Below are 21,494 nucleotides of genomic sequence, written 5' to 3'. Positions count from 1 at the left end.
GGGAACCTGCTCTTTGTATTATTGTGATTGTGTGTGTGTGTGTGTGTGTGTGTGTGTGTGGCAAACCTAAAGCCATGCAGTCAAACAGGTTTTGTCTGCACACCACAGGTTTTGTTTTCTCGTGAAATGAAATTTAAGGTAGTCCTCAAATTTGATTGGACAGTGGTAGAACATGTAAGTGATACCTATCTCACAATGCTTGACCTGATTTGGTAGATATTTAGATGAGATACAAGAGGAATTGTTAGTCTTTCATGAATCTTTTCCATCCTAATTTGCTGGTTTAAAGAGTTTCCACCAAGCGATTGGACATGTACCTTGTATGGGCCTTGCTGTTTCTACCTGTGTCAGCACAGCGCTGGACTCCGTTTGGTTAGTATCTGAACATACCGCTGGTTTAAATTTGAATTACAATATGACCTTCATACCGTAATCATTTGTATTTTCTGTATAAATATTACACAAAAACGGCATATAAGAATTTACAAATACTTTACAAATATAAGAATTTATAAATATAAGAATTTATCTTGTATAATTATTGGGTATGCAAAGCAGCCTATATTGTCCTTTATATAGTTTTATTCATTTTACAAATTGCTCTGTTTTGTTTGTTCTGGGCTTTCTGAGCACATTTTCATGAACCATTTATATAAATATATGTATACAAAATACCCAGGTAGCAAGCAACCATTAAAACAATGTTAATGCATCATTGCAATTGCATTGAATCACCATGACTTTTGCACTCGCAATCAATGTTGATTTTTATTTTATTTTAATTTTTTAAATTTCAATAAAATCAAAGGTAATTGCATTGCCCTTATGGAAAGAGATAAATTAAATTGTTTTAATGAATTGAAAAATGTACATAATAATATATTGTGTTAATATATGAAGAGTTCAGATGCAAAAGCCTCTAAGTGCCATCTGAAATTTTCTTATAGAACGATCATTTTTATCAAGCTGGAATATTTAAGTTCAGTAATTTCACTTAAATGACAATAGGTAGTCTTCATTGCCATTTAAGTGAAATTATTGAATTTAAATATATGAGCTTGATAAAAATGATCATTCTAGAAGAAAATTTCAGATGGCACTTAGAGGCTTTTGCATCTAAACTCTTCATATTACAATATTGAATAATACATAAGCAATTGCCGCTTTTCATGTATTGAAAAAATATGTGACAATATGTTTACAATGTTTTCATGAGTTACATTCACTCAATTGAATTATGTTTATGCTACTCAAAGTATCCCAGTGTTAAATTAACGAAGTAGGGCATCCTGCGGTGAACATCCAACTCACATTAGGTGAGTTTCAGTATAGGTTCTAGATTAAAAGGGTTTTTTAGGCTTAATGTTACAGTGACGGATGTTTCAGTGTTTGGTGTAGGCAATCAGTACTGTGACTGACATGACCTATAACATCTTAAGAATCAGCTGCAGGGCAGAGTTTCCACTGAACTGGTTTGGAAAAAAACAGGCCAATGAGAATGTTCCGTATTTGGACATGGGCGTAGCTTCTGCGGTCACACTAGATGTGGGCCAGGTTGGATGTCCACCGCAGGCTGCAGCGAGACGCTTTGTTTTAACACCACCTAGTGTTATATGGGAGCAACCAGTAACACTGAATCAATTAATTAGGTACTTAAATGATTAAATGATGGTTGATTGTTCGATTATTGAAGACACTTGATGATAGTGAGCAGAATAACTGAAGCCCAGCCACCGCCTTAGATGAAATCGATATTTCTTAATTGTTTCATCTTGTATTTTATTTCATATTTCTGTTTCAAAACGTTATCTTTAAACCATAAAATTAATCAAATTGCATTATGCATTTGCAGTTGCTGTTAAAAGGCATTTACTGACCTCTCTGAGCAGCATTAAATTGTGTAAATACATTTAAAAGCAAATTCAGATGCTCTTTCTATGCCACCTATGCAGCACAAGATGCTTTTGGTTGAAACAGCCTAAAGTTTCAAACTCAAATTTTATTGACTAAATTTAAGAATTTAAATTTAAAGATGTCATAGGCCTACAAATTTTATATGATAGAAAACAATCTAGGTATTTGGCTTAATTCATTTCTGATGGTGATAGATAGCAATAAATATAAAACTCTTTATCTCTGGCTTTATTTTTCAAAATGTTATTTCATAGTCTACCCAGGAAATCGATTGTGCTCTGCGCTTCACTACAATGTAGCTTATTGATTCTCTTCAAACTGTCCAGTACGTCGCGCAGTTCGGCACACAGATTTTGAGGGTTAGTCAGGTAAATAAAACAGACGGTATGCCAAATAGGTGTGTTCCTAAATGTTTGTTTAAGAAATGAAAAGCTACACACTCCATCACCCAGACAGCAACATAGTGTCTGCCCAGGTGTGGGCAGATGTGGGCTGGATCTGGGCTGATACTATGTTGCTGCAATTGGGGTTAGAAAACTGTTCCCAAACATATAAAATGGTAGAAACATAATAATCTTAATAATGATGATAATCAACATAATAATGAACCAGTTTTTTTGGCTGGGCAGTGTATATAATATATACATGTATTGCTTGTGGCAGATGAGCAGTCAAAGCCTAAGCGAGAGGGCAGAGTGAGGCTTGTCGGAGGTCTGCCTTCTTCTGGTCGTGTGGAGATCTATCATGATGGACAGTGGGGAACAGTTTGTGATGACGGATGGGACCTGGCTGAAGCACAAGTGGTGTGTCGTCAGATGGGTTTTCCTGGAGCAATCTCAGTTACGCCTGGAGGACAATATGGTGAAGGTATGGTGCAACATGAGGAAGATAATTTGATTGATACACATTGTGATAACAACAATAGTCATATATTTGTTCTATTTTACTTTTAAGGCTCTGGTCCAGTCTGGCTGGATGACATGAATTGTGGAGGCTCAGAGAGCTTACTGTCTGAATGCTGCTTCAAAGGCTGGGGTGTTACTGACTGCACACATGCAGAGGATGCTGGAGTGACCTGCGATACTGGTAAGACATCTGCTAGATTTTACCAAAATGACAACTCTTCAGACTCTTCAGTCAGTAATGTTCGACATTACGTCAGAGGTAAACTGACGAATTGGGTTCTCGCCTGATCTCTCCTGATGCCTTCTCACGCACCCCCTGCCTTGTGAAGCCAGGGAAGCCAGTGAAGCCACAGAACACTCTGTCCCCACTCCAGGACACTGTGCCTTCCAGGTCGGGCCCCTGTGCTTCACCACGCTGCCCCATTGTGGGTACGTTGGTAGTCCCTCTGACCCTGCTTGTACGCCGTCTGGAAGCCTGGATAACGCTTCCCAGCGAGAGGGGCTCATTAGGACTATCAGAATCAGCTATGCAATTCAGTTCGGCCGGTGTCCTCTCAAGTTCAGCGGCGTCTGGTTCACCTCAGTGGTAGACAAGGATGCTTCTGTCCTGCGTGCAGAGATCGCAGTCCTACCAGCGAAAGGCGCGATAGAGCCGGTCCCTCCATTTGATATGAAGACAGGGTTTTACAGCCCATACTTCATTGTAGCCAATCTAGGACCTTTGTGTCTTGAATCAGGCCCTTCACAAGCTCCCGTTCAAGATGTCAATGCAGATATGCATCTTCGAATGCATTTGTCCCCAGGATTGGTTTTCAGCGATCAACCTGTAGGATGTGTACATTCATGCTTCAATTCTCCCTTGACACAGACAACTTCTACGCTTTGTGTTCAAGGGATGGGCATGTCAGTACAAGGTCCTCTCCTTCGGGCTGTCACTGTTGCCTCGGGTCTTCACGAAGGTTGCAGAGGTAACACTTGTTGTGTACATCAACCATGAGGTTGGTCTACACTCCCGTTGCATGTCTGGAGTCAGAAGCATCTGAAGTCGGTTTGCACCATTCACATTCCAGGCAAGCTCAATTGTGCAGCCGACGAACTCCCACAACAGCCCATGCTCCCAAGAGAATGGAGACTCCAGTCCCAGGCAGTCCAGCTGATCTGGAGACGCTTCGGAGCCGCACAGGTAGACCTGTTTGCCTCTCTGGACACATCCCACAGCCAGTTATTTTACTCCCTGACTGAGGGGACCCTTGGCAAGGATGCGCTGGCACACAGCTGGCCTCGGGGCCTACACGCAAGTATGCGTTTCCCCCAGTGAGCCTTCTTGCACAGACACTGTGCAAAGTCAGGGAGGAGGTTCCCAGAACTGGTGCTCCTCGTGACAGCCCCTCCCTGGTGAATTCCTCTGAGGAAGGACCTGCTTTCTCAGAGATGGAGCACTTTATGGGACCCGCGTCCAGACCTCTGGAACCTCCATGGGTGGTATCTGGATAGGATGCAGAGGACATAGGTGGCTACCCCAGAAGTGTTAGACACGATCACTTCAGCTTGAGCCCCTTCTACGAGGCATGCTTACGCTTTGAAGTGGAGTCTGTTCGTTGATTGGTGTTCTTCTTACCGAGAGGATAAATGTCTGGTCAGAGTCATGCTTTTCATCTTAATGAACCATGTTCGTTCATTGCCTTTGTATGTGGACTGCACACAGAGCTTCAGGACCTCAAACCAGCTCTTTGTCTGTTAAGAATGCCAGCAGAAGGGAAAGGCTGTCTCAAAGCAGAGGTTGCCCCACTGGATAGTGGATGCCATAGTCTTGGAGTATCAGGCTCAAGACTAGCCATGCCCCCCCTTCGGGTGATGACACACTCCACTCAGAGCATTGCCTCCTCCTGGGCATTGGTGCACGGAGACTCACTGACAGACAGATGCGAGCTGGTCCACACCCCAAACATTTGAGAAAGTTTTACAATCTCCATGTAGAGCCTGTGTCCTAGCATGTACTGAGAAGCTAGTAATTGGGGGGTCCCGCTCGGTGTCTTGACAGAGGAGTCTGATACTAGGTTTAGCACTTGTATGTATGCCCAGAAGGTCAGCCCATGTGTTAGACTAGGTGCCCATGTTTTGTGATTCCCCTACGGGTGATCTCACATGTATATTCTTCCATGGAACAGCTTCCCTGTTGGCAAGCTCACATCTTTCCCTTGGCAGAGCCATCTCTGCCATTATTTACTTAGCTAGGCTGGATCTACCACAGAGACCTTCCTATCCATATCTCTAAAGAGATATGTAGCACTGCCCTAACGGTCAGTCCATATGTGTAATCTCCCTACAGGCAGGATGTGATAATAGGCACACTTTCCCAGTGTCAGAAGAAACAACAGTGATGGACACTCTCTCTGTATTAAAGTCTGGACCTTTCTCCACCTCAGCAGGTGCGGGGGGTTAGGCGGCTTACGCGGGGCACTGGAAGGGGCAGCATCTGTGGCGTTTTGTTAGAGATCCCAATTTGTTAGTTCACGTCTGATGTAATATCGAACATGACTGACTAATAGGGAATGCCTAGGTTACTAATATAACCCACATTCCATGAAGGAGGGAACGGAGACGTCATGTCCCGTCGCCACAATTGCTGTACCAAAGCTGAATGGCTGAAACACACCGTCCTGGCTCCTCTGTGGAAAACTTGCAGCGCGCTTCCATTCATGCCGCTTTGCGGGGCGTGATTCGCGAGGCAAGATTTGCTCGCTAATGTCCATTGGCTTGTTTTGTTTACACTCTAAGGGAATTGGGCTCTCAGGTGAGATCCCAATTTGTCAGTTCGCGTCTGACGTAACGTCTCAATTCCCTCCTTCAGGGAACAGGGTTTAAATTTGTAACTTAGACGTTTTCCACAGAATTTTTTTATCATTTTTTACATGCTTTAACCACAGCTTTTTATCAGATTCAGGAACTTGAGGAACATTTTAATATGTTTTATACATTTTCTTTGCAGGTACAAACATAACCAGCGATCGTCAGTTCTCTGTGGATAACAGTCTGGGTTTGTCTGATGATCTTGGTCTTCTGTTTGACAGTGGATATGGTTGTGATTTCAGCATTAATGTACAAGACCTCATTGAAGAGGCAGAGTTGACTATTTGTGCCCACAGTATGATCCTCATGATTTATCCAGAACTAAACATAACAAATGAGTCCAGAAACCTCACAGTGGATGTCAGCCAGGCGTGCCATCGTCATGTCCCTACTTTTTTCAGGTAAGTTTCAGAAGACCACACTTTTTTTTCTCAGTCTATTCTGTGTGATTCTCTGGAATGGTGTATTTGGTGGCCTGTTGTGTCTAGACAATGAATGGGATAAACTGGAATATTTAAGGTTGTGGATCTAAAAAAAATAAGCCACACCTTAGAAATAAAAGGTATTTAGGAAAGTTATTACTGCTTGATGGCAAGCTGATTTATTTGTCAGTAGCTTACGCTATGAGGAAAACCACTTTATCCAAGAATAATTAGCATCATACTCTGATTTTCAGATTTCAGATTCAGACTATGATTCCATCCAATCGGAGGAGATCTAACATGGTTGATATTTTGAGCCGATTTTAGAACACCTATTGTTTTCATTTGTCCTGCATCTCCTAGCAAAGAGGTACATGGTTCCCTGTGAGTTTGTTGTGTTTGGAATGACTTTAAATGATTCCCTGCTTATGAGGAGCATGCACGTACAGGGAGCATTTATTCATTCATAACATTTCCCGACGTGTGCAGGAATGCACTATCGTATAGTTTTAGCTCTGCCCCTGTTGACTCTTGTTCTCAAGAGAAGAAAGTCTTATGCAATAAAGAATCTAGTGGCTCGATCTCGCGTTTACGAGACCGTAAAGAGAAGTGTAAGTGGTTCCCACCTCATTATATGGTGCCCATTCCTTCTCACAAGGAATGCACTGACTTTGCGTCAGTGCATCTGAGTCAGTTCCAAGGGGTTTTCTCCCGAGGGGGAACCCACTCCACATGATCAAGGATACGTGCAGGTGTCTCCACACCTTGGTATATGGAGGAAGCCTTGGTTCTTGTCCCAAGGTCCCGTGTTAGGAGCTCATTGTCATCGCGTCATGTTCATGACAGATGTACCATTAGATGTACATTCCAGGGTACCAAAGCTTAGGAGCAGACATCCTGTCGAGACAGGGACTGAGGGCCGGGGAATGGAGACTTCACCCAGAGGTGGTGGAGCTCATATGAGGAGTGTATGGCCAAGCGGAAGTGGATCTGCTTGCGTCTCAGGATGTTTGCGCTTTTCCTCTGATTGCTCTGTTTCCCGGAGTTCTGGAGAGGGTCCGCTGAGACTGTAAAAGTCTGTACTGGCCAAACAAAGGGTGGTTCTCAGACCCAGTGTTCCTCCTCGACGACTCTCCCTTGGAGATTCCGGTCAGGAGGGAACTTCTGTCTCAGGCAGGAGGCACGATTCTTCACCCCCGCCCAGACTTATGGAACCTGTGGGTTTGGCCTCTGAGGGGGACCAACTCATAAGCCGCTTTCCGACCAAGTAGTTATAGGAACTTAGTTCTAGGAACTGTCCACTTCTAAACAGTTCTAAGAACTACTCTCCCCCAAACTCGGTTTTGCTGTTTGCGTTCGCACTGGCCAAGTGGCCATAGGAACTGGTAGGAGGGGTAAGGGAGTGACGCAAGCACGGTGACTTTTATTTTGACGGCGCGACGGACCTTTATTTTGGCGGCGCTGAGAACGCCAGAGCAAATAATGCTCGCATTCTCTGTGTTTATTAGTTAGCAATCTGTCTAACAGTACTGTTTAATATCTTATTAGATAGAACTGTTATAGAAAGTAGACAGTATATGAAAAAAGGTTATTAGCCTATGCCGTGTGGTTGATGTCCAGTGTTGCTAGCTGGGCAGATAAACATAATCATGTTTGGCTTGGTCCCCTCAAAGTTGCGTTGGATTTTCTCTTCAGCATAAAGGTTTAGAGACCCATCTATCACTGTTTTCCATGTTTGTATAGTTTATGGAGTAAATATATAGGCTATAATCTGTGTGTTTACATTCTAGCTGTTTTAAAAATGGCGGGTGCTGATGTTCCGCGTGCGTTCGGTCAATCAGCGTACACTAACGTCACGGATAGTTCCTATAGTGCTGGTTTAGACCCTACTCTGAAGTAGGACCCAAATTAGTTCCTACAAATGGAGTTCCTAGAACTAAAATCGTTCCTAGTTCCTGCGGTGCGAACACGCCGACATCCGGGTACTTTAGCCAATAGTTCTAGGAACTGTGAAAAGGTTCCTCCGGTCGGAAAGCGGCTATAGACTCAGGTCTCTCAACTGAGGTTATTGAGACCATACTTCACTCCAGATATCCCTCCACAAGAAAATTGTATGCATTGAAGTGGAGGGTTTTCACTTCATGGTGCGGAACAAAAGGGAACGTCTCAGGTTACGACTGTAACCCTTGTTTCCTGAAAAGTGAACGAGACATTGCGTTTTGCTGCCATACTCCCAGCGTCTCTGTGATCTACTTGCTTCGGCCTATTAGAAGCTGGGTGCGCTTTATAGCTTCCTGCTCCTGACGTTACCCCGCCTGTGATGCTCCGTCATGCCAATGGACTGAGTTCACACACTTCAGACACAATCACGCAGAGACGTTCCCAAAGCATCCTTGTAACCTTTGTAAAGCTTCTTGCTCCCTTCTCAGGGAACAAGGATTACAATCGTAACCTGAGACTTTTTCCATGTAGTGTATTCAAACCTTTAGATAGACTGTTTTTAAGTTTTACACAGCTATATTGTAGCCACCAGCTACAACCACTTGCCAGTTCCACACGGTGTTGCTGGTGTTGTATGGAAATCTTACTCCCCATGAAATTTTTACTCCCCTTCTTCTTCATTCGGCGGGGTGGCTGATACCTAATTGGGCCCTTTCTCTCAAGTCAAATCAAGTCATATCACCTTTATTTATATTAGCATTTTATTTTAGCACTTTATATAATACAGATTGTTTCAAAGCGGCTTTACAGTCAGTGATAAGTCAGTGAAAATAATGTTTCCGTCTACCTAAGCAAAACAATATAATTTCGAAAGAAAATTTAATGGATTATTGATTTTGTTCTTTGTTTTTCTTCTGAGTATTTTTTTTTTCTTCTTTTTGTTGACTGTGACAATTTATATAAATTATAATCTTACTATGACAAGGTTGAAATAATAGTACTTTAGCATTAGGTATAGCAACAATAAATAGCTCATTTAGTTCTGGGGGATGTGGAGGCATCCATAAAAAAAATTCTCCTTGGCCCTGTAAATATTAGGGTCGGACATGGCTGTAAATTTTTTGTTGGTCTACTGAAAGCCCCATATTTGATCACAGGTGGAGATAGGTTGCCCTATGTTGGAAGAGGTGGGAAAATAAGATTTTGTAAATTTTGCAGTAACCTTTTCAACAAAATAATACAAATCGTGAATTCTTTATTTTTTGGCCCAAATAACACAATTTTCTGAGGATGACCCCTTTTAGCACTAATGACACTGTACATAGAAACTAATAATATCTGTTTTTTCTCAGGTATTTGTACACACGTGAAATTGATATTTCCATCACCTCGGCTCAATGTCTCCATCATCTGTCATTTATCTTCGGAGCGAAGACGCTTATGGAGGATGTTGGCAGGCTCTTCACTTCACTCATTCCAGAAGACAACACCTTCCGGACACAGCTATCGATGTACGAGTATGGCGTCCGCACAGGTGACCTTGTTCTGCAGGAGAATGTCCTTCAGTATCTCTCCTGGAACTGTGAGTTCCTCATAAGCTCTCCGCTGTGGAGCACCATCTCCTTTCACATGATGGACGCTCTGCTGCAGCGCTCAGACCTGGTTGTGAAGGATGAAGCTTTTCTTCTTGAAGCTCTGGAGAGATGGATCCAAGACAAAAGTGATCAAGTTAGTTCAGAACAACAGGCCAGCCTCCTGAATCACATCCGCTTCCTCATGATCCCAGTGGATAAATTGTATGAAATGCAGTTTTCCTCAAGTGTTCTCCATCAGAATCATGAGAAACTGTACCTAACTGGTCTGCTCAGAGGTTTTCAGTTCAATGCTCTGCCTTTCTCTAAGATCAGGACTAAAATGGACAACATGAGTAATGATTATCTGCCCAGAATCTACACTTCTGATGAGTGGAGTGTATTTATCAATGACACAACCAACAATTACCCGTACTATTACTACAACTATGGCCAAAATAACAGAATCCAAACCTTCTCCACTCCTGCACACCCTAGTGCTCTTTACAAAGAGAACACGGTCCAGTGGCAAGCCCAAGTTTTTCTTAGTGTTCAGGAATGCTCTAACTACGGTGTTTCATGTAATTCTGTTCCTGTTGCAAGGCTCCTCGCAAATGGTAATCAGTACAGTTACACTAACACCATTCGCTTCAGCAACAGATTGATTCTCACCTGTAAGAATCAAAACAATGTCTTTCATGTCCAAGACTTCAAAAATGACATGGCAGTGATTCCAGATAACAGCAGTATGGGCCTGCCTAACCCCTGTCCTGATGACTACAGTTTTAGATTTGTTGTGAGTCCAGAGTATATCTGATTGCGCACTGTTGACATCAGGTCATTTTCTGCCACTGTTTTAGTTTGGCTCTGTTAACTAAAATCAATCAAATGAATCTTCAAATGAATCATTAATCTTCATTTATAATGTTCACTGTCAGTTTATGATCATTTAAAAAATAAGTGAAGGGTTTTCATTTAACCATTTTGATTATTTCATGTAATGATTATTGTTAGACATTAATAATGTTTGATTGTTTAAAGATGCATAATAAAAAAAAAAATAATAAAAAAATGTTCATAATTTATTTTGCAGTTTTCTTATTATATCCTGTTATACTGTTGGTTAGCTGGTATCATAAGCTGGTAAAGTGGTAAATCCGATTAAGCTCAATCATCTTTATGAGCCACCAGGGAACACCAGTGTACTAAAGTGTTGTACCTGGTCTGTAACAATGTTTAGTTAGGTGGCACGTGTCAAATTCAAGTCCACATGAATGTCCGGAACCACGGTTTTCCAGCAGAACATTGCATGTCATCCCACAGTGCATCCTGGTACCACCTCCCAGGTAACACATGTACACTTCCGTCCATGTGATGTAAAAGAATAGCAATCCTCTTCCACTGCTCCAAGGTCCAGTTCTGATGCTCACGTGCCCACTGTAGGCACTTTAGACGGTGGACAGGTGTCATCACAGGCACTCTGATTGGTCTGCGGTTACAGATATTTATATAGGGATGTAGCGGTTCACTAAATTCATGGTTCGGTTCGATACGACACAGTGGTGTCACAGTTCGGTACGTTTTCGATACAGCAAAAAGAAATGCCAGAGAAATTTTCTTGATTTTTAAATAATTTTTATTTATTAAAAATAACATCATAAAGTATTAACTTTTTTTTACTTTAAACAATGAAGACCAATCTTCTGGGGTGTCTTCTTAGTGTAGTAGTTATAAACAAATACAAAGAAAATATTTGTTTTGTTTTTATATGGAACTTAGTGTGCTTTCACTCAATTTTTAATTTTTTTTTTTTTTTTTTTAAGAAAGATGAGAGTGTCCACTAAATGCTGCGGGGATAGTTTGTAGCATGTGTTTCTCTCCTTGTTTTCATTCCAGTTATAGGGATCTCCCAGTCACGTGACCTCTAGCCGCGTGTCAGCCATTTTGACGGAATACTTCAGCGCACCTACATACATGAGAATGCGGATTATCACATGTTTTATGGCTGCGAATTGATTAAAATAATATAATAGTATATAATGGTCACTGTATTAATTATCTTGAGCCTGCTGTAATGTTCCTATAAATATATTTTCTTTCCAACTGTGCATTCTGAATAATAAATAGGCTAAATATATTTATCCACTAAGCTGCAGCAGTCATATGCTCGTCTTCCCATTAACAGTTTTTTTTTCTTCTCTTTCTGACATTTCTTACCTGTTGGGTTTACATTTTTTAATTAAATTGACTATAAAGATTGCTTGTGTGTGCTGGTGTTTATTCCAGTCTTGTAAAATAGTTGAATGAATGCTCGCGATCGTGCCTAGTAACAATGTTAAATAGGCTAACGTTAGGCTATTTAATCAATAATGTACACAGGGTAACGTTAGAGGAGAATGACAGTCAACTACTTTGAATATTATAGCATTTTGGGCATAAACATGTAAATAATGAAAAGATTGACATTGAAAAATGACACAGAATGATTAAAATTTAAATATTTAATTCAAATAAATAAATGTTCGTGGTTCATTCGTGGAATAACACTGATGTTATTCATTTGTTCTCACACACTTCAGCGTCACAGTCACTGGTTTAGACGAACACTGACCATTATCTATTATTAGCACAGCGGCCGTCAGCTAACTCTTCACGTCATGTCATCACAAAAAGAAAAATACAAGAGGAAGATAAAGGAATTAGTAATCATAGATCCTTATGAAGCACCACAAGTTCTTTTTACAGACATTAAATGTGTAGAAAAACTTCCTGACATTGAGTTCGGTGACATTTACAGCTAAGTTACCTTATTCACTTCCCATCACGCTACACCGGAGCTTCATTAAAAGCATACACAAGCTTAGCAGGCTATCGGTATTGTCACAAGTTTGTCCTGTCTTGTTTTGCACTTGGGTGTTTGTTATGTTGAGCCATGTGCTCGTGTTCATTGTTAGCCCCGCCCTTCTTGTTATCTTGTTATGGGTTTAATTAATTCCACCTGTTGTCATCGTTACCTTCTTTTGTTTGCCTCCCTATTTAGTCTCCTTGTGTCTGTTGTACTGTGCTGTTACGTTGTCTAATGTTCTTGTGTTTTGTTTCCAGTGTTTAAGTTTGTTAATATATTCTAGTGGTTTCCCCCGCGTGGGAGTTTTGTTTTGTTCTTGTATTTTTGCCTTTTCCTTTATTAAATTCCTATTTTTCTGCAATTGAGTCCTCAGTTTTGTTTTTTGAACCGATCGTGACAGAACGTAACAGCCATTTTTTGAGGACTCAGCAGAATGGATTCTCGCAGACCCTTACTCACAACATGGGACAGAGAATCTTTTAGAGGGACTCGGCTGGTCATATTTAGAGGAATTCGTGGAGGACGCAGGGGAGGAGATACGACAGGTGGGCACCGACAGCATTCTCCAGTTTGGTCATTTCCTGACCAAGGACCGGCAAGGTTCAACCCCGAGCGTTTTTCTTCACATGTTCCCATGATTCCAACGCCGGTGACTCCAGCGCCAGTGATTCCAGTATCAGTGGTCCAGAGTTCGGGGACTCCTAAACACAGGAGGAGGAGAAAGGCTCCCTCCGTAACGGTTCACGTTGCGTCTGTCCAGCCAGAGGCTGTTCACGTCCAGCCAGAGACTGTTCACGTCTGCCCAGCCAGAGACCATTCACGTCGAGTCTGCCCAGACAGAGAATGTTCACGTCACGTCTGCCGAGCCTGTGTCACCTGGCAAAATGGTTGCTACAGAGCCTGTATCTCCTGACAAGACGCCTGCTGAAACATTGTTGGAGTATTTTTCAACGCTGTTTAAGATCCTGGAGATTCCCGGGAAGGTTCACGTCACGTCTGCCCAGCCAGAGACTGTTCACGTCACGTCTGCCCAGCCAGAGACTGTTCACGTCACGTCTGCCCAGCCAGAGACTGTTCACGTCACGTCTGCCCAGCCAGAGACTGTTCACGTCACGTCTGCCCAGCCAGAGACTGTTCAAGTCACGTTTTCCCAGTCAGAGTCTGTTCCTGAGCCGGTGGTGTCTGTTCCTGAGCCGGAGCCGGTGGTGTCTGTTCCTGAGCCGGAGCCGGTGGTGTCTGTTCCTGAGCCGGAGCCGGTGGTGTCTGTTCCTGAGCCGGAGCCGGTGGTGTCTGTTCCTGAGCCGGAGCCGGTGGTGTCTGTTCCTGAGCCGGAGCCGGTGGTGTCTGTTCCTGAGCCGGAGCCGGTGGTGTCTGTTCCTGAGCCGGAGCCGGTGGTGTCTGTTCCTGAGCCGGAGCCGGTGGTGCCAGTTCCAGTGCCTGAGCCGGTGGTGCCAGTTCCAGTGCCTGAGCCGGTGGTGCCAGTTCCAGTGCCTGAGTTGGTGGTGCCAGTTCCAGGGCCAGTTCCAGTGCCAGCTCCAGTGCCTGAGCCGGTGGTGCCAGTTCCAGTGCCCGAGCCGGGGGTGCCAGTTCCAGTGCCCGAGTTGGTGGTGCCAGTTCCAGTGCCAGTTCCAGTGCCTGAGCCGTTGGTGCCAGTTCCAGTGCCTGAGCCGGTGGTGCCAGTGCTGGTGCCAGTTCCAGTGCCTGAGCCGGTGGTGCCAGTTCCAGTGCCTGAGCCGGTGGTGCCAGTTCTAGTGCCAGTTCCAGTTCCAGTGCCTGAGCCGTTGGTGCCAGTTCCAGTGCCTGAGCCGTTGGTGCCAGTTCCAGTGCCTGAGCCGTTGGTGCCAGTTCCAGTGCCTGAGCCGGTGGTGCCAGTTCCAGTGCCAGTTCCAGTGCCCAAGCCGGTGGTGCCAGTTCGAGTTCCTGAACCATGGCCGCCCGAGGGGTCGTCTCCGCCCTGGCCGCCCGAGGGAGAGTCTCCGCCCTGGCCGCCCGAGGGAGAGTCTCCGCCCTGGCCGCCCGATGGACAATCTGCTCCGCCCTGGCCGCCCGATGGACAATCTGCTCCGCCCTGGCCGCCCGAGGGAAGGTCTCCGCCCTGGCCGCCCGAGGGAAAGTCTCCACCCTGGCCACCCGATGGACAATCTGCTCCGCCCTGGCCGCCCGAGGGAGGATCTCCGCCCTGGCCGCTCGAGGGAAAGTCTCCACTCTGGCCGCTCGAGGGAAAGTCTCCACCCTGGCCGCCTGATGGGCAGTCTGGTCTGTTCCCCCCGTCCCGCCCTGGTCTGTCCCTCCCGTCCCGCCCCTGGTCTGTCCCTCCCGTCCCGCCCCTGGTCTGTCCCTCCCGTCCCGCCCCTGGTCTGTCCCTCCCGTCCCGCCCTGGTCTGTCCCTCCCGTCCCGCCCTGGTCTGTCCCTCCCGTCCCGCCCTGGTCTGTCCCTCCCGTCCCGCCCTGGTCTGTCCCTCCCGTCCCGCCCTGGTCTGTCCCTCCCGTCCCGCCCTGGTCTGTCCCTCCTGTCCTAGTGGAGCGTCTGGTAGCCGCTCCTTAAAGAGGGGGTTATGTCACAAGTTTGTCCTGTCTTGTTTTGCACTTGGGTGTTTGTTATGTTGAGCCATGTGCTCGTGTTCATTGTTAGCCCCGCCCTTCTTGTTATCTTGTTATGGGTTTAATTAATTCCACCTGTTGTCATCGTTACCTTCTTTTGTTTGCCTCCCTATTTAGTCTCCTTGTGTCTGTTGTACTGTGCTGTTACGTTGTCTAATGTTCTTGTGTTTTGTTTCCAGTGTTTAAGTTTGTTAATATATTCTAGTGGTTTCCCCCGCGTGGGAGTTTTGTTTTGTTCTTGTATTTTTGCCTTTTCCTTTATTAAATTCCTATTTTTCTGCAATTGAGTCCTCAGTTTTGTTTTTTGAACCGATCGTGACAGGTATCACAGCATCGCTCGGGCATGATAGAAAAATAGGTGAATACAGAGCCATATTAGACATTCTCTGGTGAATATTTCACGACGACCTGTATTATGACCAGCGGTTTAGGATTTTCTATACCGTCAAAATGGCTGCTCCAAATGGCGTGACGTCACGCGGGACATCCCTATTGACACACTGGGGTGATGTCAACATAAATGAGTTGACATGTTTGAAGTATTCCCACTGGTGTAGCCTACTGTCATGTACTGTAACGAGGAGTCAGTGTCGTGAGGATCCATATGCAGCTTTATTAAAACAGAATGCAAGTCAGACAGGCAGAGTTCAATCACGGGCTTTAAACACAATGTAGATAAGGCAGAATCAAAGTCAGAGTTCAGGCTGAAGATCAGGGCAGGCGGCAAACACACAGGATAATCAAATGACATGGCAGATGGAATCAGAATAGGCAGGCGGCAAAGAATCAGAGTAACCAGTCCAGGTCATACACGTGAAATCACACACGGAATAAACGCTCGGAAATGTTTGCAAGACAAGACTTCGCAATGAGGAAGCTGGGAGAACAGTTTAAATAGTTCAGAGTCAATGGAAAACACCTGTGAGTGAAATCAGCCACAGGTACAGGGTATGGGAAATGAAGTCCAAAGAGTTAGTACTCAGGTGATGGTGACCTCTGGTGGTGAGAGGCCATGTACAGGGCTCCAGATTTTTGAAAACTTTAGGCGCACAGGCAGAACATTTAGGGCATACCTTAAATCAACCTGCAGTGCAATTATTCACATTTTCCCTCATTTTAAGTTTATTACTAACAAATGCCTTGGTAATAAATAAACTTAACTTACAGAAATTACAATATGCAGTTTTATTTTAAGTTGCAAGGCTCCAGATTAACATTTGAGGGCAGCATTTTTATTCATAATGTTGAAATAATAATTCAAAAGCAAAATTTATGTGTTGCAAAAAGAATATTTAGCCATTAACTGCAAATACAGTGGGTTCGTTCAAATTTACTTTTAGTACGATTGTTTTAAACATGTAAAATTGTGCAACCCACCAAATAATTTGACAAATAGTCACATATCAGTAACAGGCTAATATATTTCATGTTCCTTGCAGCTAATTCATTACGATGACAGAAAATAGTGCGATCAAACGTACTGGTAATGCAAAAATGTACTTATTACCTCATCCATGAACATGATTCGTGAATTCTATAAATCTCTGGATGGTGAAAATGAAAAACATCCAAAAAAACATATATAAAACACATAATTGGGACATTTGTGGGTCCCATATGGTTTTTGTGTGCAGCCCACCTCTGCCCCATTATTTACACCCATTTGTGACCCAAGTGAGCCCATATAATGAACATCTAAACGGCCCCTATTAGAGCCCACTATGGACACATCATGTGCCCCTATGGGCTAACATGCCCGTGTGGAGCCAATGGACACATTTCTATGGGCCCCATTTGGGTTGCCCATACAGGGCCCAAGTGACAGCCCATCACAAACCCACATGGAGCCTACATGGAAATGTTGGCTAGGTAGTAAGAAAGCCATTAAAATATATTTGATATCAAACTCAATAAAGTAATTTACCGTAAACATATTCCCTCTGATCATAAAAATACCGATACAACTCTTGTAAACATGTCTGATAGAAGTCAGGTCTGGACTAGTTTACTGTAGTTAACAAATGAGCAGCATCACATGTGTTTTACTGGTCTTGTGACTAAGCAAGCAGATTTCCCGTAGCAGGACACATAGTTATTATAATTAAATGTTAGACATGAAGGATGTAGAGTACACCATGACACATTTTGTAGAGGAAATATGAATACACGTTTAGATTCAAAAGAGCTTTTGTTGAGACATTAAAAACAAAAGTTTTACCATTATAATGACTCATATTGTTTTGATGAGGCTGGTCTGAGAAATAGATTAAGTAACTAGTTATTGTGTTAGAACTTGTACTGTGTCTTACCATGCAGTCTGTTGAAATACAATGAGACGCCTCACATCAGTGACATGATACATTCACACTCGCATCACAGTTGCACAATTCTGTTCTTGAGGGCGCTTTTGGTCTTTGAATAAGATACTGCTTTGTTCTTCATTTGGAGAATGAAATAACCAGTCACAGCTATACTTTATCAGCTCACTATGTGCAGAATAACTTCATTTAAGTATCAGGGGATAATTTTTTTTATAAAAATGTCCTTGTCCCAGAGCAATATTTTATATAGTAAAATATAAATCATGGCCAAAAGTAATCTTTAACCAATGATGGCATTTAAAAGTAGCCACATCTAGTATAAAGGGTTTCTTTTTCCCCTTCTGTTGCCTTAGACAGAGTAAAGTGAATGCTTTAATGGTCATTTTGCCATGAGTGTATGTAGTGAATGTGAAATATGATTTTGTGCCTTGTATCACATCCATCCATCCATCCATCTTCTACCGCTTATCCGGGGCCGGGTCGCGGGGGCAGCAGTCTAAGCAGGGATGCCCAGACTTCCCTCTCCCTCGACACTTCCTCCAGCTCTTCCGGGGGGACACCGAGGCGTTCCCAGGCCAGCCGGGAGACATAGTCTCTCCAGCGTGTCCTAGGTCTTCCCCGGGGTCTCCTCCCGGTGGGACATGCCCGGAACACCTTCCCAGGAAGGCGTCCAGGAGGCATCCGGAAAAGATGCCCGAGCCACCTCAACTGACCCCTCTCAATGTGGAGGAGCAGCGGCTCTACTCTGAGCTCCTCCCGAGTGACCGAGCTTCTCACCCTATCTCTAAGGGAGCGCCCAGCCACCCTGCGGAGAAAGCTCATTTCGGCCGCTTGTATCCGGGATCTTGTCCTTTCGGTCATGACCCAAAGCTCATGACCATAGGTGAGAGTAGGAACGTAGATTGACCGGTAAATCGAGAGCTTCGCCTTGCGGCTCAGCTCCTTCTTCACCACGACAGACCGGTACAGCGACCGCATTACTGCAGAAGCTGCACCGATCCGTCTGTCAATCTCCCGTTCCATCCTTCCCTCACTCGTGAACAAGACCCCGAGATACTTGAACTCCTCCACTTGAGGCAGGAACTCTCCACCAACCTGAAGCGGGCAAGCCACCCTTTTCCGACTGAGGACCATGGCCTCGGATTTGGAGGTGCTGATTCTCATCCCAGCCGCTTCACACTCGGCTGCAAACCGTCCCAGTGCATGCTGGAGGTCCTGGTTTGATGAGGCCAACACGACCACATCATCCGCAAAGAGCAGAGATGAAATCGTGTGGTCCCCAAACCTGACCCCCTCCGGCCCCTGGCTGCGCCTAGAAATTCTGTCCATAAAAATTATGAACAGAACCGGCGACAAAGGGCAGCCCTGCCGGAGTCCAACACGCACCGGGAACAAGTCTGACTTACTGCTGGCAATACGAACCAAGCTCCTACTCCGGTCGTACAGGGACCGGATAGCCCTTAGCAAAGGGCCCCGGACCCCATACTCCCAGAGCACCCTCCACAAGATGCCACGAGGGACACAGTCGAATGCCTTCTCCAAATCCACAAAACACATGTGGATTGGTTGGGCAAACTCCCATGAGCCCTCCAGCACCCTGTGGAGGGTATAGAGCTGGTCCAGTGTTCCACGACCGGGACGAAAACCACACTGTTCCTCCTGAATCCGAGGTTCTACTATCGGCCGGATTCTCCTCTCCAGTACCCTGGCATAGACTTTCCCAGGGAGGCTGAGAAGTGTGATCCCCCTATAGTTGGAGCACACCCTCCGGTCCCCCTTCTTGAAAAGAGGGACCACCACCCCGGTCTGCCAATCCAAGGGCACTGTCCCCGACCGCCACGCGATGCTGCAGAGGCGTGTCAGCCAAGACAGCCCCACAACATCCAGAGACTTGAGGTACTCAGGGCGGATCTCATCCACCCCCGGTGCCTTGCCACCGAGGAGTTTCTTGACTACCTCGGTGACTTCAGCTTGGGTGATGGACGGGTCCGCCTCCAAGCCCTCAGCCTCTGCTTCCTCAATGGAAGACATGACGGCGGGATTGAGGAGATCCTCGAAGTATTCCTTCCACCGTCCGGTGATATCCCCAGTCGAGGTCAACAGCTGCCCTCCTCCACTGTAAACAGCGTTGGTAGGGCACTGCTTCTCTTTCCTGAGGCGCCGGACGGTTTGCCAGAATCTCTTCGAGGCCAGCCGATAGTCCTTCTCCATGGCCTCACCGAACTCCTCCCAGGCCCGAGTTTTTGCCTCCACAACCACCCGGGCTGCAGTCCGCTTGGCCTGTCGGTACCCATCAGCTGCCTCAGGAGTCCCACAAGCCAGCCAGGCCCGATAGGACTCCTTCTTCAGCTTGACGGCATCCCTTACTTCCGGTGTCCACCACCGGGTTCGGGGATTGCCGCCTCGACAGGCACCGGAGACCTTACGGCCACAGCTCCGAGTGGCCGCGTTGACAATGGAGGTGGAGAACATGGTCCACTCGGACTCAATATCTCCAGACTCCCTCGGGATCTGGTCGAAGCTCTGCCGGAGGTGGGAGTTGAAGATCTCTCTGACAGGAGATTCGGCCAAACGTTCCCAACAGACCCTCACAGTACGTTTGGGTCTGCCGAGTCTGTCCAGCTTCCTCCCCCGCCATCGGATCCAACTCACCACCAGGTGGTGATCAGTTGACAGCTCCGCCCCTCTCTTCACCCGAGTGTCCAAGACATACGGCCGGAGGTCGGATGAGACGACCACAAAGTCGATCATCGACCTCCGGCCTAGGGTGTCCTGGTGCCATGTGCACTGATGGACACCCTTATGCTTGAACATGGTGTTCGTTATGGACAAACTGTAACTAGCACAGAAGTCCAATAACAGAACACCACTCGGGTTCAGATCAGGGGGGCCGTTCCTCCCAATCACGCCCCTCCAGGTGTCACTGTCGCTGCCCACGTGGGCGTTGAAGTCCCCCAGTAGAACGACGGAGTCCCCAGTCGGAGCACTTTCCAGCACCCCTCCCAGAGACTCCAAGAAGGCCGGGTACTCTGCACTGCCGTTCGGCCCGTAGGCACAAACGACAGTGAGAGACCTATCCCCGACCCGAAGGCGCAGGGAAGCGACCCTCTCGTTCACCGGGGTGAACTCCAACACATGGCGGCTGAGCTGGGGGGCTATAAGCAAACCCACACCAGCCCGCCGCCTCACACCATGGGCAACTCCAGAGTGGTGAAGAGTCCATCCTCTCTCGAGGAGTGTGGTTCCAGAGCCCAAGCCGTGCGTAGAGGTGATCCCAACTATCTCTAGTTGGAATCTCTCAACCTCACGCACAATCTCAGGCTCCTTCCCCGCCAGAGAGGTGACGTTCCATGTCCCTAGAGCTAGATTCCGCATCCAGGGATCGGGTTGTCTAGGCCCCCGCCTTCGACTGCCGCCCGATCCACTTTGCACCGGCCCCTTACGGTCCCTCCTGCAGGTGGTGGGTCCACGGGAGGGTGGCCCCACGTCGCTCCTTCGGGCTGAGCCCGGCCGGACCCCATGGGGGGAGGCCCGACCACCAGGCGCTCGCATACGAGCCCCAACCCCGGGCCTGGCTCCAGGGTGGGGCCCCGGCTGCGCCATACCGGGCGACGTCACGGTCCTCTGTTTTTTCTTCATCATAAGGGGTTTTTGAACCGCTCTTAGTCTGACCCGTCGCCTAGGACCTGTTTGCCTTGGGAGACCCTACCAGGGGCATATAGCCCCAGACAACATAGCTCCTAGGGTCATTCGGGTACTCAAACCCCTCCACCACGGTAAGGTGGCAGTTCAAGGAGAGGCTTGTATCACATAGTGCTGCTTAATCACAGTTGGCAGCACTGAACGCAGACTTACAACATTTATTTCAGATTCAATAGTACCACTGCCATAAGCATGTAAAAGGGCTGGCAAACAAAGCATTTCAGTAGTCAGGCATTGAGATGACAACTGTGTTATAAAGCACACATCTATCTGCATAACTGGGAATAGAAATGTGATTTGCAAAGTTATGCTAAACAGCACAACTCCCAGGTTCTTTGCTGACCTGGATGGTGTTAGTGTTGTCAGTGTTGTATGGTAATGACACTGGGCCTGGGCAAAAATCTGAATTTGATAACTGTGCT

General features: G+C 46.0%; 1 protein-coding gene across 1 annotated transcript; it reads left to right on the top strand.

Annotated features, from left to right (window-relative positions):
- Positions 1-206: 206 nt before the first annotated feature.
- On the top strand, positions 207-10,650 carry LOC311083773 (galectin-3-binding protein A-like). The gene is made up of 5 exons (XM_084115526.1): positions 207-372; positions 2,578-2,781; positions 2,869-3,000; positions 5,809-6,070; positions 9,385-10,650. The coding sequence occupies exons 1-5, from the start codon at positions 312-314 to the stop codon at positions 10,418-10,420; spliced, it is 1,695 nt and encodes a 564-aa protein (XP_083971652.1). The 5' UTR covers positions 207-311; the 3' UTR covers positions 10,421-10,650.
- The last annotated feature ends 10,844 nt before the right edge of the window (positions 10,651-21,494 follow it).

The sequence above is a fragment of the Abramis brama genome, assembly GCF_963993115.1.
Source record: "Abramis brama genome assembly, chromosome: 1".
NCBI classification, from domain to species: domain Eukaryota; kingdom Metazoa; phylum Chordata; class Actinopteri; order Cypriniformes; family Leuciscidae; genus Abramis; species Abramis brama.
The sequence above is the reverse complement of the archived record's forward strand: the minus strand, read 5'-3'. Positions and strand labels throughout refer to the sequence as shown.